Source organism: Amia ocellicauda, chromosome 10 (assembly GCF_036373705.1).
Source record: "Amia ocellicauda isolate fAmiCal2 chromosome 10, fAmiCal2.hap1, whole genome shotgun sequence".
NCBI classification, from domain to species: Eukaryota; Metazoa; Chordata; class Actinopteri; order Amiiformes; family Amiidae; genus Amia; species Amia ocellicauda.
The window spans coordinates 27,802,156-27,817,787 of record NC_089859.1 but is presented as its reverse complement, the minus strand read 5'-3'; the positions used below and the strand labels follow the sequence as shown (position 1 = coordinate 27,817,787).

At 41.1% G+C, this 15,632-nt stretch overlaps 1 protein-coding gene across 2 annotated transcripts in view; it reads left to right on the top strand.

Annotated features, from left to right (window-relative positions):
* The window catches only part of dennd3a (DENN/MADD domain containing 3a), a 28,431-nt gene extending 13,528 nt beyond the window's left edge, over positions 1–14,903 (top strand). The window contains exons 10-25 of one of the 2 annotated variants that reach the window (XM_066715819.1): positions 25–180; positions 705–801; positions 1,579–1,682; positions 1,994–2,175; positions 2,509–3,033; positions 5,245–5,334; positions 6,228–6,487; positions 6,614–6,784; positions 9,092–9,221; positions 9,395–9,502; positions 10,475–10,617; positions 11,794–11,954; positions 12,078–12,217; positions 12,533–12,651; positions 13,065–13,202; positions 13,406–14,903. In XM_066715819.1, the coding sequence (XP_066571916.1) occupies positions 25–180; positions 705–801; positions 1,579–1,682; positions 1,994–2,175; positions 2,509–3,033; positions 5,245–5,334; positions 6,228–6,487; positions 6,614–6,784; positions 9,092–9,221; positions 9,395–9,502; positions 10,475–10,617; positions 11,794–11,954; positions 12,078–12,217; positions 12,533–12,651; positions 13,065–13,202; positions 13,406–13,606 (2,725 nt within the window). In that variant the 3' untranslated portion in view covers positions 13,607–14,903. The remainder of the gene's footprint in view (positions 1–24; positions 181–704; positions 802–1,578; positions 1,683–1,993; positions 2,176–2,508; positions 3,034–5,244; positions 5,335–6,227; positions 6,488–6,613; positions 6,785–9,091; positions 9,222–9,394; positions 9,503–10,474; positions 10,618–11,793; positions 11,955–12,077; positions 12,218–12,532; positions 12,652–13,064; positions 13,203–13,405) is intronic. The other variant, XM_066715820.1, reaches the window with a different exon arrangement.
* Positions 14,904–15,632: the final 729 nt, after the last annotated feature.

The following is a 15,632-nucleotide window of genomic DNA, read 5'->3' as shown; positions in this document are numbered from 1 at the left end:
AGTGTGTCTCTCTCCTGAATGCAGGCGCACAGAGCTTCAAATCCATTATGATCTTCAGATGTCTCATCTCGGGGTCGGCACTGATATCAATGATGTACGAATGCAGAGAAGGCAATGGCAACAAAAGCTGAATTTGGAAATCCAGCAGGTCACCTTGGAGTTAATAGTCAATATTTTTAGGTAAGTCCCATTGTATTTCTATGTCAAAGACACAGTCACAGATGATTGACCATTATGAGAAACCAAGGGTAGTCTTAAACCGAAATGTGTAATTGGATTTTTAAGTAGATAGGATAAAGGGACAGTACTTGAACTGACTAGGTAAGGGTTAGCTAAGCTAGTAAATCTTAACTCCCATAAGTCTTAGAGTTGTGTTTCTATTGGTTAATTTCAAATGGGATGAGTGTCAGATTGTGCGTAGCCTCACATTGTGATGTTGCCTAGGGTGGCAAAACATTAAGCTACCCCTGAACCACCATTCTTTGGTCTTAGTTTGGAAAGTAGAAATGGAGGACGTTGTACAGTACAATTTAATTCCAAATCAGAGGACTAAATGAAGTCCAAGCAGAAGCAGCAGCATATTCAATTCCATAGCTATAGTGAAGGAGACTATTAAGCTGATAAAAGAATGGTTACATATATGAAATATAAAACAAGGAAAGGCTTGTCATTCTATTAAAGCACAAAAATCTGTCTTCATGTAGGGAAGTCAATGATCATCTCAATTATGAACATCGAGTGTTTAACAGTGAAGAGTTTCTGAAGTCACGAGAGCCAGAGGACCAGCTCTTTTATAAAAAGGTAATGATAACGTCATTGTAAAAAAGTCACAGGGTTGATCCTTGAAAAAACAACTGCAGAATACCACATGGCTTAATTCAAACTGATAGTATACAGCGGATTGCCTTTTAAGGTGGAGATATTTATTTATTTCTGTACACCTTTTTTTCAAATCACTACTGTGGTAATTAGATTTTGATTGAAACAAATCTATACATATATACAGCATACCCCTGTCTATCTGATCATTTTAGTTTTTATTTAATTTCAAAGAAATAAATATGTAATATTGATGATTTTGTTTGTAGCCACTAAGTATAAGGGAATGGGTCTGTTTCTCAGATACATACACACTGCAAAACTAAACTCCTTGAGTTGTTTGTGTGCAACTGTTAATATCAGAGTTCAAGAACTCTGGGTTATTCCAGTTTTAAAAGATTAAGTGAATAAAATGTCCCTTGAAATTGAACTTCTAAACCACAGTCAATGAGAAAAAGCAGGGACTGTATTGAAAAGTCATAATAAAATTCCATAATAGAGTGGAGAGCAGTACATTCAATATTTGAAGTTGTTTATTATTTAGTGTTTGAATTGCATTTGATGATTGTTTTGAAAACTGATATATTTTTTAAATCCAGTCATTTTGTTCTATAAAAAGGAATGCATATCATTTTACTTACACAAGCATGGCACTTCAAACTCATATGCACAATGTTTCTCAATGAGACATCCAAATTGTAGAGAGGACATGGTATTAAAAAAGACACTTTTGCAAAGCTCTTGTCTTGTGCATTGCAGGTCTTGGAAACCCACATATTCCACTCCTTCTTAAAAGAACGCCTCAACAGGAAGATGGATGCTTTCACTAGGATGGAGCTGAACACGCGATCTGAAGCACATCGGTAAATCTCAGCCCCAGGTCCTGATAGTCACAGATACAGGGAGATAGCTGAACCAATGAGCGTTGGCTTTTCAAAATCTCAGGCTAAGTGGTTTTTATTTTGTTTCTGTAAGAACCTGACTTTTCAAAGTTGGTGAAGGACTCATTCATTGCGATTTAAACAATTTAGCATCTTTGGAAAATCGGACTGCTACAGTGTCACAATTCTGTCTTACTTGTTTGCCATCCATTTTGTGTTCTGTTGTGCTGCCTCAGTAGAAAGAGGCCATAAAAAGAGATCTCTCAAGGGGCTTTGTTTGGCTCGCCCTGTAGAATGAACCCCATGATGGATTTCCCTCGAAGGCCTACCATGCAGGAAATGGCCCGGAAGTACAGCAGTCCCGAGAACCGCATGAGCAAGCGGCTGGGGATGAGCATGCCAAACCTGGTGCAGGAGCGGCCTGTGGACCTCCCGCTCAGACAGGCATCCCTCAAGAAACTGGGCATAGAGAACGGTAACCATTGGTCCTTCTTCAGGGACAGAGGAGGCCTTTTGTCATCAAAGATTAAATACATGTTTGTGAAAGGTGTAAATCGCTTTTATTACCCTGATCACTGTGACAACTATTAACGTGCTTATCTTGGGTATTTCCCTATCTACACTCACACTCTCCGGAAGTTAATTGTTGAAATTAGTCTATTCATTTTTTTTTTTTAATGTAGGTAATTACACGAGTTTTGTATATAGTAGATTTGGTATATGTTGACTTTGTTTTGTGTTTCCCCCCCCCTCACTCTCTCTCTCATATTTATTTTTCTTTAAACATTTCTATATTTACATTCTGTAGCACTGAAGATCTCACAGAAGCCCATCAAACACTTCAGGCTGCCAGACTTTCCTCCACCCTTATCTTATCATTATGTCCAGAATTATTACTCAGAGCTGATCAACCTCCTGGGTAAGGCGATCGCCACTCTGCCTCCTGAGGACTCAGCGCTCCTGGCCAGGTACTTCTACCTCCGCGGCTTCCTGAACACCATCAGTGGGAAGCGGCTGGACGCTCTGAGTGACTTCCAGAACCTCTATAAGACTGACATCGCCATCTTCCCCACCGATCTGGTGAAGAACCTTGTGGATTCCTTGCAACGGGACGAGAGGGGTCAGGCGGAAAAGCACTCGGAGCTGAAGCGTCTGATCAGCAAAGTGAAGAAAGAGAATGAGAAGGACCTGGTGAAAACCGATGATCACGTCAAGAAGTTTGAACTCCCCAAGAAGCACATGCAGCTCGAGGACTTTGTCAAGCGGATCCAGGAGTCTGGGATCGTGAAGGACGTCGGGACGATTCACCGGCTGTTCGAGGCGCTGACAGTAGGTGAGTGGGAGCGACACAAATAAGAGCAAGAGCAATACGATTTCAGTGCCCTTGCACATGGCTGAGAATATTGTTGAAATTCCTGCAGGTTCATGGATCTCTCATACGATTTTAAGAATATGTTTATTATTCTATCTGAAATCACTGCATAGCTGTGAAACTGCCTCGTTAATTGAACAACATATTAAAGAGCCAGTAATGAACACAGAAAGCAAAAGCGGAAACGTCCAGAGCTTTGAGTGAGAGGGGGGTATTTGTCGTGCAGGTGGAATGCATGTACAACAGGTTTTGTAGATGGTGTATCAGTTGAGCTGAATCTATATAGACATTATATTATTTTGGGTGATTTTTATCTTTTAAAAAGCTTTCTTAAATTTGTTCATTTTACAGTTCTTACAAACTATTATACTTTGTTTATATATTTACTGCTTTATTTCTTTTGTTATAATCAGACATGCTTTAAGTGATTATTGCAAGAAGCTTGTATGCATTAATTGACATTGACAGATGATTCTGTGCATGATTAAATTGTTGGGAGATATTTTCAAATTAATTCTCCTTTCTAATTAATATGCTCTACCCTCTACAATATTGCATCACCTTACAACACAACCTTTGACATATGGGCATTCCAATAAGAAAATAAAGAAATATTAAACCGCACATACACATACACACACACAAATATAATTTGTATACATGTATATACGTAAATACATATATCTGTGTGCATATGTATGGATTTACATATATATATATATATATATATATATATATATATATATATATATATATATATATATATGCATATGTATTTATGTATGTATATGTGTATATAGATATTTGTGTATATATCAATATATAGTGTGTGTGTGTATATGTACAAAGTAAGTGTAAAGTAAGAATGCTTTCAAAAATGTTAATAGATTATATTTATTAATTAACTAAATGCAAAGTGAGTGAACAGAAGAAAAATCTAAATCAAATCCATATTTGGTGTGACCACCCTTTGCCAGCATCAATTATTCTAGGTACACTTGTACAAAGTCAGGGATTTTCTAGGCATATAGTCAGGTGTATGATTAAAAAATTACACCAAACAGGTGCTAATGATCATCAATTCAATATGTAGGTTGAAACACAATAATTAACTGAAACAGAAACAGCTGTGTAGGAGGAATAAAACTGGGTGAGGAACAGCCAAACTCAGCTAACAAGGTGAGGCTGCTGAAGACAGTTTACTGTCAAAAGTCATACACCATGGCAAGACTGAGCACAGCAACAAGACACAAGGTAGTTCTACTGCATCAGCAAGGTCTCTCCCAGGCAGACATTTCAAGGCAGACAGGGGTTTCCAGATGTGCTGTCCAAGCTCTTTTGAAGAAGCACAAAGAAATGGGCAACGTTGAGGACGGTAGACGCAGTGGTCGGCCAAGGAAACTTACTGCAGCAGATGAGACACATCATGCTTACTTCCCTTCGCAGTCGGAAGACGTCTAAAAGTGCCTGCATTTCTGCAAATGGAGTTGGGGATTTGGTCAGAGTTAATGGTCTCCTCAATGCTGAGAAGTACAGGCAGATACTTATCCATCATGCAATACCATCAGGGAGGCATCTGATTGGCCCCCAATTTATTCTGCAGAATGACAATGACCCCAAACACACAGTGAAAGTCATAAAGAACTATCTTCAGAACAAGGAGAACAAGAAGAAGAAGGAGTCCTGGAAGTGATGGTGTGGCCCCCACAGAGCCCTGATCTCAACATCATCGAGTCTGTCTGGGATTACATGAAGAGAGAGAAGCAACTGAGGTGCCTAAATCCACAGAAGAACTGTGGTTAGTTCTCCAAGATGTTTGGGCCAAACCTACCTGCCAATTTTCTTCAAAAACTGTGTGCAAGTTTACGTAGAAGAATTGATGCTCTTGTGAAGGCAAAGGGTGGTCACACCAAATATTTATTTGATGTAGATTTTTCTTCTGTTCACTCACTTTGCAATTAGTTAATTGATAAATATAATCTATTAACATGTCTATTTTTGAAAGCATTCTTACTTTACAGCATTTCTTCGTACCTGCCAAAAACTTTTGCACAGTACTGTATATATATATATATATATATATATATATAATGTATGTGTGTGTTTATTATCGGTACATATGAACAGGTGTGTATACAATTAATCTGACTGTCCCTTAATCCACTTCATTAGAGTCAATTAAGAGTGGCTTGAGTTGGCAAGGTGTGGATGCAGCAATGAGGGCATCTTCCCAATCTGTATTTTACCTTGATTCTCTGGATGGTAAGCAAAGCAATAGAAAGTCTTGCTAAGTGCTGTGTCTACCAGAGCCTTGGCTCACTGGCCTTTCTGCTTGCGCTTCTGTGTTCAGTTTCTCTGTGTGTTTGTTCTGTGCTTTGCTCCAAATGCAATCCTTTCAGCATGCTGGAGGATTCACTGAATTCATGCTGCTAACCCCCCCCCCCCATTTGGCAGTTATTGAATGTCAGCTTCTGATTTAATAATGAATACTAATACTTTTTCAATTACTAAAATGTCACTACAGACCAGGACCTGTTTGTCTGTGTTAAATGATGCAGTGTGTTATTTTGTTATGCATATCATAGTTTATTATATTTCTTTGTAGATGCCCTTATCCAGGGCAGTTTACAATTGTTACAATCTATCACTTTATCTATCACATACAGTTACCCATTTATACAGCTGGGTTCTTACTGGAGCAATCTATGTATAGGTCTTTGCTCAAGAGTACAGCAGCAGTGTCCCCGACCTGGGATTGAACCCGTGATGATACGCTTCAGAGCACTAACCCCCACGACACACTGCTGTCTGTTTAAAAAGAAAAAAAAGTTGTGAGAAATTGAGATCTTCCTGTAAAGGCTGTTTTGATAATCCAGACCGCAGAGTTTATGATGTTGATATAAGCAGCGGGTAATCAAGTCACACCCAAACTGAGTCTGTAGAATGAAGGACATATAAAAAAGTTTTAACGATTCAAATTAGCACTACAAGTTAATTGTTTTACTTCCAGTCCTTTTTTATAATTATACACTGACTTTCTTGACTCATTCATAACCCGATCTAACTGTATGCGTGGGTGCCTGGATGGTTGAATAAGTTCAAAGGCAGAGCGTGAGCGGGCATGCTGACGGGGTGTGTGTATGTGGTGGGCTCAGGCCAGCAGAAGCAGATTGATCCCGAGGTGTTTCGAGTCTTCTACAAGTTCTGGAAGGAGACGGAGGCCGAGGCCCAGGACGTCCACCTCCCAGCCGAGGTCATCGAGCACCTGGACAAGAACGAGTGTGTGTACAAGCTGTCCTGCTCGGTGAAGACCAACTACGGCGTCGGCAAGATCGCCATGACGCAGAAGAGGCTGCTGCTCCTCACCGACGGGAGGCCCAGCTATGTGGAGATCACCAAATTCAGAGACATCGAGGTACAGAACGGCAACCTCAACGGTTATGGGAGCATAGTGGACTGTGGAGAGATTCACTGTGGTTGATGTTAATGTTACAGTCAATGTGTTACATGATTTTTTTGCATGCTCCTGCTCCTTACGCAGGAAGTGAGAATTTCTTCAGCACCTCTCCTTTTGCTGAGAGTCCCATCCTTGAAGATTAAGATGAGCTTGAGGAAAGAGATGTTTGAAGCCAATCTGAAGTCTGAATGCGATCTCTGGAATCTCATGGTGAAGGAAATGTGGGCCGGGCGGAAAATGGCAGATGATCACAAGGTGAGAAGTGTACATTATCAGAGGAGAAGCAACAAGGAGGGTTGCAGGTATATGCTGTGATAAAAAGGCGAAGGGAAGACCTAAATGTATGTAAAATATATATTAAATGCTGAAGAACTTCTTAAAGACTTGCGTGTACACAGACAGCACATTGTCTTGATTTGGTTTGTAAATCAAACAAAACAACGTCCTACACCGTGTGTGATGCATGACGTGCTCTTTGAATATATTGCACTTCGTTTATACTGGTTTACACTGAACTGAAGATCACTTCCTTTATCTTGCAAACTTTAGGTACAACCAAAGCATGAATTAAACATACAATTAGCACTTGTAAGAGATCTCTTGGTTCCTCCAGTCAGATGCTGTACCAGGCTGCATGTTTTCTTTCCCTGCCTACAAGTAATATAATTACTGACTGCATAAGAGCACCCCAGCCCTATATGTCAGGGTATCACTTTCAGTTTAACATGGCCTCAGTGAATATCAAACTTACTGCCTTCAGAAGCCTTGAGAACCCCCCCCACACAAACACACACACACACACACACACACACACACACACACACACACACACACACACAGAACTACTACCAAAACAGAGATCTGCCAATGAGGAAGTCAAGTCCCGCAAGAGCTCAGCCAGAAACAGCTGACAAACCCAAGAGTCACTGGCAAGCCACATTTCACACGTTTCAGCATAGACTTGTGCCAGCTGCCTCCAGGCCTGTCAGATTAAGTAAATTTGATTTGTTTACAAATACTTTTTAAAAACCTCTCAGCTCGTAAGCTATTATAGGTTGGTCAGAGTGTTGAATGAACTGTGTGATATTTTAATGAGTAGAGAAACTTTCATTTGTTGAGCATGAGTAAAGTGTGCGAAATCGCTTATAGTTTGTCTGTTAGGATAAGTTATTGAATGTTTCAAAATGTCTGGAAGATTTAATTGTAATTGGACATGACTTAAGAAGAAGGAATATAAAGATTGGCTGAAAGAAGATAAAAAGAACAAAACAAGGCAGAAAAGTGTCGATATAGCAATATCGGTTCAGCGCTCAAAAGTGGATACAGACTAATAATTGAATTGAAAATGTTGTTACACCAACCCCTGTCGAATAGAGAGTTTGTTCCCAGTGATCCGGTCGATGTGCTTTTTCATGATTGCATGGCTAGTAATGCCTCGAATGCAGATATTTGGTTGCCAGTTGCTCTTATCTCACGGTGAAGCGACCGCGGAGTGTGGCTTTTCAATCAATACGGAGGTGGAAATAGAAAATTTTGCATGAGGAATCTTTAATGTCACAAATAAATATTGTTGATCACATTAAATATCTCTGCAGCGTTAACAATGTAAAGATCACAAAGTAACTTGTGCAGTGTGCCTCTGGCGCAAATATATATGTCCAGTCTGGAAAACAAGAGTGAGCAACAAGCACTGGCTGGACTCCATGAGTTCAGAAACAAGAGAGAGCCACTGGAAATGGACATCGAGAGACTGTTGAAATCTGCAGATGAATATGCGCTTAAAGCCCCAAACCCTAGTATTAAAACACATCTGTATTTCCATAAACTACATTATAATACCATTCTAAAATATATATATACATTGTGTAATGTTTTGCACTATAGCCTAAATATAAGAAAATTGCATTTGAAAAAGCTGCCAAGAAACATGAATCAGGTAGTGGTTTCATTCATGACATCACAAGTTCAACATCTACATCACCATAAACACAACGTGAGGAATTTAAAGTACAGTATCAATTGTAAATATGGTTAAATGGTTTGGTGAACTCCAGTGTGATCGGACAGTATCAGTATTCCATTTGTGTCTCCCTGCTGCTCTGGAAAAGCTCCTCTGGTTTGATGTGTTCGAAGCCTTTCATGATTTTGAAGACATGGATCAAGTCCTCACGTAGTCTCCTCTGTTCCAGGGTGAAAAGGTTCAGTTCCTCAGTCTCTCAGTAGGACTTTCCCTTCAGACCTGGAATAAGTCTGGTTGCTCTGCTCTGAACTGCCTCTAGAGCAGCGATATCTTTCTTGAAGTGTGGAGCCCAGAACTGCACACAGTATCCAGATGAGCTCTAACTAGTGCATTGTACAGTCTGAACATTACTTCCCTTCTACACTTTTGACAGTATACCCTAACATCCTGTTTGCCTTTTTTATTGCTTCCCCACATTGTTTGGATGGAGAAAGTGAGGAGTCCATGTAGACTCCTAGGTCTTTCACATGCGTTACTTCATGAGAAAGACCTAGGAGTCTACATGCAAAATGTAATGTTGGTTTGTTTTTTCTCCTCTTCAGGATCCACAGTATATGCAACAAGCTTTGACCAATGTTCTCCTCATGGATGCTGTCGTTGGCTGTCTTCAGTCACAGAAGGCCATCTTTGCGGCTAACAAGCTGGCATACTTTGACAAAATGAAGAGCGAGGGTGTGTTTGGGATTTTTCTTAGATCAAGCCGTTTTAAAGCCTTTAGTAATGTGAATTTATTTTTTTAATTATGTTTTTGAGTGAATTATAGGATTACATTATTCAATACATTTCACCTTTTTTTAGACAGTTCACCCCCACCTTTAACACTTAAATGCGCTTGTGTTTTGCAGTTCCAATGATGGTTCCTAAAACGACATCTGAGACTCTGAAGCACAAGATTAACCCATCTCTTGATCTGACAACTCCCCAGGCTGTCGACGTCTTGCTGTACACCCCAGGTAGGACAATAGTAGCATCTTGCATTACCAGTTTCCTGGTTACCTGCGTCAGAATTCACCTGAATTCCTCTCTCCACTGCAGGCTTCAGTAACAGTGTTATGTTTCAGTTTCTGCAAAAGGCCTGGGGATATAACTACTAGGAGTGTATTCGGCGTAGTTTATTTATAGACACAATATTCAAAGTAATGGTAAGCATAGACACTACATTTAATGAAGTTCTGTTCCTTTAAGTTATCTTCCTACTGCATCACAATCAGACCTTGTTCTGCTATGACGAATGCTCCCCCTCAAAATTGTGGTCTATGAATATTTTGAATGTTAACCCTAACCATTACTTTACATGGCTTTAACACAAACCCTATTACTGTAAAAGTGACCACACAGTCCCATAGTCCCATAGGCAGTAGTGTGGAGTAGTGGTTAGTACTCCGGACGGTGGAGTAGAGGGTTGTGGGTTCAATCTGCTCTCAGCAGGGTACTTTACCTAGATTGCTCCAGAAAATGCCCAGCTGTATAAATGGGTAAAATGTAAAAATACTGTGATATATTGTAACAATTGTAAGTCACCCTTGATAAGGGTGTCTGCTAAGAAATTGAGTAATAATAATAATCTCAAACTGACCTGATGACATTAGTAAAGCTCTTTAATAAAACTGCAACACTAAAACTTTTGACCTCGTTGCACAGTCAGGAATTGCCCATGGGAAAAGGTCCATGTCGTTGCCTGCAGTTTCCTCGTTAATCATGAGTGTTGTCGACGCAAGGAAAAAAATTATGCAAACAAGATTTTGAATTCTATTATGTTTAAGTAGCTTTAAGTAGATCTATAAAGAACGGATAGCTTTTCTGCAGCACATTTCGTTTTGAGAGGGAACTCATTTCTATGTCGGGTTTCGTTCTGGATACACGGAAGAAAAGGAGCACTAAAAGTGGTGTGATGGGTGGAGTCATTCTGGTTCTCTCTCTGTCAGGTCAGTTAAGTTTCTCTGCTGATGCAGACAGCGATGGAAATCCGAAGCTGTGGTGTGCGCTCAGTGATGGGAAGGTGGTGGTGTTCGATGCAGCCAGCTGGTCTATACAACAGAACTCGATTCAAGTGGGCGCCTCCAGACTGGTAAGGGAAGACGCAACCACAGGGCGCCTGAAACCACAGTGCTGTAACAACCAGGAACTACTGCTATTCAGATTTGTCAAGTCACTGGTTTTTCATCATAAGTAACGGTTGCTTTCTGCTATCTTGGATCTTATTTGTTGCTTACTTAAGAACTGCATTTGTTAAAGGAAACGCACAAGAAATACCTTTTCACTCTTTGCATTATGGGAAACAAAAACCTACAGGAAGTGCCCATTCATAAAGGCTTAGATTACAGTGGGAAAATACTTTTTTTGGGGAGGGAAACATACAATCCCAAGAGGGTATAGCAAGCAATTGTAAAAGGCTGGAATTGCAATAGGGCATTCTCTTGGTTACAATGAAGTGGGCTTAATCTAACAAGATTCGGAGGAAAAAGGTTTCTGATTGTTTATTTTATTTTGATGAAAAAGACACTCTATTCTTGCTGTATATTTATATTCATACATATAATACTTGAAAGTTAAATTGCGTTCTTTGTGTGAGAGGTGTTTCCTTTAGGTTGTAAACTGATGTCATTTGCAGCTGCTAGATGTATTGTTCACACGAGTCTCTGTGCAGCTGTGAGTGACAGATGTTCAGACACAATTACAGGGACATTACTTAATCAGTGTAACGTACTCATAAGGGGGCACACCGCAGCCTGTTTCTGATCCCTATTTGCTCTTTAAAGCGTCATTTCTGCAGTGGTTGAAAACCCATTCAGGCGAGTCAGTGAGGCGTGGTAGTGCGGAACGTAATTTGTCGCACACAAATCCGTTTCCTCAGCTTTGTTTTTGTTTTGTAATGAAACAGTCTGAAGCTGCTGAGACACATATGTGGAAACTAAGAAAATAAGAATAATAAATCTGAAGAAGGTCCAGGTATTCAGGACATTATTTTTAAAACTTAGAAAATGTCCTGGCGTTTAAAAATTATTCCAGTTGTTATGTCGCCCCCTGGTGTTAATTATATATATATATATATATATATATATATATATATATATATATATATATATATACACATACACTCAATGGCAATAAAAAAGGCCTGTAATTCTATACATTAAATACAGCACTGAAGTAGTTGTAACTCTCCCCCAATATACTGTAAGTTGGTGCAGTACTTGTTAAAACGCAGACGTGTTAAGAGCGTGAGTATTTCGTATTTGGACAGAACTGCATGCTGAGATTGGACCAGCATCAAGTGTGGATTGGCTCCCAGGACTCCACCATTTACATCATAAACATCCGAAGCATGTCCTGTAACAAGCAGCTGACGGAGCACCGCGCCGAGGTGACTGACATCGCCATGGAGGAGAGGAGTGACCGCTTCGGGTGAGTTCGGGGTTCAGGTGAAAGCCACGCATGTCACCGCTGCCACACTCGCATGCCTGGAAGTCTGTTCATGTCTCGGGTTTGTAACGTCATCTTCCTGCCAAAACGTGTCGCCCTCCTCAGCCAGGTGCAGGCCTACTCCTGCAGCGCGGACGGCAGCTTAATCATCTGGGACGTCTCCACGCTCAAAGTGAAAAAGCAGCTGCAGCCGACCAGCGACGCGCTGCACTCCATCAAGCTCTTCAATGGGACTCTGTGGTGCTGTAAGCACAATATTCATGCACTAATAAGTTATTAACTGTGCTATTATTCTTTGGCTAAGAGTATAATAGTTATAATTCATACTTTTGCTGAATAATTCATCTAATCTTATGTAATACATAAGGGGAATGAAAAGTTAGTGGGTCACAGAAGCTCTGCAGTTTTTTTACACTTTTTTATTTATTTACACAATATCATTTGAAGTGAATCTCGGCTAAGGGGGTCCCAGTACTAAAAGTATGGGGTAGGACAGCGCAGGGGTACTCATGGAACAGTGGAACAGGAGTGTGTCTCATAGTGTGTGTCCGGACGCCTAGGCAGTACAGATTACATCCTGGAACTTCGTAAAAATGGAACGCTGCACCGCAAGCTGAAACTGCCCGACCTGCTGAGAGACGCGCCCACGTGCTTCAGCAGCTTCCTGCTGTTTCTAGAGGTGAGCCCGCTTTTTAATCTGTATTTCATCTCGACTTATTACATTCAAGCAGATACATCTAATATAAAGTTGTGTGACATAAGTACCGAACGAAAGAGTTCAGGGTCAAATGTCACGGACCCCTTTGCCGAGGGACCCGCACTACACTGTAGGATACAGATACGTGATTTACAGAGCACAAAGATTCTTGTTTAACTGAAGTTATGGAACATAAATATGCAATTTGTTTGTGCACGTAGAATCCTTTATTGCACTGGGATATGGGAAACTGTTTAGTCCCAGTTAGTCCCGTTTTCATGACACCAGTGTTGTGTCCCATTAACGCGGCTTCATTACAGTCGAATAAAACAGTGCTGGGTGTGTGGCAGCGAACCAGTGTGCTCAGTTCTGACTCTTCCCATTCTCCGTTGCAGAAGGACCAGCTGTGGACAGCCTGTGTGGATGGTGGGGAGCTCCTGGTCTGGCATGACCGAGATCTCTCCAAGCCCTTTCACAAGATCCAGCTGCCGGACTGCATTGGGGTCAGCTGCATGATAAAGGTCAAAAACCAGGTGAGCACCAACAGTGGAGCGCAGTAGAGCAATAGACCCTTCCTAGCTGTGATCGCAGTCTCTTAGAAATATCTATTGATGTGAAAGAGAGAAACAACCAGCCACTGATCTGAACTCTGTCTGATTGTCACTGTGACGCAGACGTGGATGATCTGGGTGGCGTGAGGCGTCCAGCTGACGTGTTCTGCTCTTGCGTTCCTCAGGTCTGGGTGGGTAGCCAAGGAAGGGCTCCCGGGAAAGCGAGGGGTAAAATCTACGTGGTGGACACGGAGAAGTACAGCGTGGAGAAGGAGCTGGTGGCCCACACCGACTGTGTCCAGGCCCTATGCTCAGCGGAGGACCGCTACGTGCTCAGCGGCTCGGCCTTTGAAGACGGTAAAATCGCCATCTGGAAAGTGGAGTAGGAGACCCTGCAGCCAGAGCTCAACCCCGAAAACCAGACTAGAGATGGCAGATCCTACCCAATTAATTTTGTAGTGAGGATTTTCAATTCAGGAGCCTGCCACCCATCCACCTCCGCCACTCGGGGGACTACACTGAATCCAGACAGATCATTGTTTGGGTGGGATGTGGGATTTACAACGTGGGACACAAGCAAAGTGACTACGATGCTGTGCTGCTGCTTAAGTCTATAGAGGAGTAACCATTGGAGTAGGAGTTGGGACAGTGGGACTCTGGGAGCATAAAGGCCTATTGCAGATCAAATGCATCTACTTGAAGATAAAGGCCAACATCTATCTGCAGGACATGGGCTGAATTACCTGCATGGTTTCTGAATGTGTGTGCAAGAGGGTTCAGACAGCGCTTTCCTTCTGTGTGAGGTGTTGGGATTGCACTCCATGGCAACAAAGGAAAGATGAGCAGCGAGGGACTCTCCTCCTCCTTTTCGTCCCCTCCTTTCCGGGCCGACGGCCTCCGTGGAGGTGGTGTCACTCTCACGCAGAACCAGAGCTCAGATAGTTCTGCTGCTGCTGCTGAACCGGCACTTTCCTTCCTTCAGTGGATGCTTTTTCAATATCATGCAGTTCCAAGAAACCAATATTGACATTTTGTTTCTGTTTCTGTTTTATGAGAACAAAAAAACTGCAGGTTTTAAGCTGAGCCAACTGAACAGCCCCATTTGGTTTTAAACAATGTGCTGTTCCTGCAGTATAAGCCTATAATTATTGTTATGTTTGGGGCAAACAATCCAGCATAACGCACAAGCTTACTTCACAATGAAGATAATTGTTGTTTTCCTTTTGAGGTTTTAGACAACATTTTTTTTTTTTTAACAGTATTTTATTTTATACGTCTTCATTTTTTTCTCTCTGATCTGTAGTCATATTTCTTTACAGGAAGCATCGTACTGTATTGGTTGTGTACAAATGCTAGCTTTTACAACATCGTATATAAATGCATACAGTAAAGTTATGTTTTTTAAGAAGGTGTTATCTAGACAAAAGGTCAAGGTTATTATGTCTTTAGTCAGAATTGGTTCTCAGCGTGAGGTGCTTTTATGCAGTTGAACGAGTGTAAGATCAGGATAAGTACATCATGTTAAGTGCAATATTCAGGCGAATGGCAATGCTGTTTTATGATACGCCAACATGGTCAAAGCAATCCGTGCTCTTCATATGGTTTTCTGTCTGTAAAACCTTTCAATTAAATTGGTTTTGCATTTATATGAATAAAAATATGTATTTCATACAATTCAAAACATTTAAATGTATTCATTATGTCTGTCAGCTTTTTCTGGGGAGGTTGACGGTAATATTCTTGTTTAATTCTGGAAGACCAAGCTTATAGTGCATTTCAGGATGTGAACACCAGGTGTCACTGTTGCTACTAGAGCATTGAGGGATTTTCATTCTGTCCACCAGATGGCGCTCTATTCACACTTGGCATGTATTCTACGTAGAGGAGCAGTAGTTCATGAGTATTTGGGCATGAGAACGGTGTTTTATAGCTTTGCCCCGTTTTAAAGCACAATGTTTCCATTTCGCCTCTGTCTGCGACATTACTACAGGTTCTATGTGCTTAAACTATCTGTATTTGTGATTTCTAAGAAGTTAAAGTAGTGTGCTAAATTAAAGCATTGTGAAAGTTTTTTTTTTTTAGCTTGCATTTACATACACCCCGCTATAAAGGAAGGGAAGATGCCACATTAATGTATTTATATTGTGCTGTATGTTTGGAAGGTCTAATATCATTCATAATCGAACAGGTGTGGAGTCAGTGCCGCGTGACTCTAGTGTTGTGCTTTCTGTGCTTTAGACACCTCTACCACGGCAATAACCGCCCTCTCCCTGACCGCTTTGCACTGCCGTTGTGACTGGCAAAGTGACCGAGCAGTACCCCCTCCACCTGAGCATGTGCAAGAGCGGAGTGACACGAGGGTTTGGAAGATGCATGCTGTGTTGAATTAAACAACATCCCCCATAGCCAGGG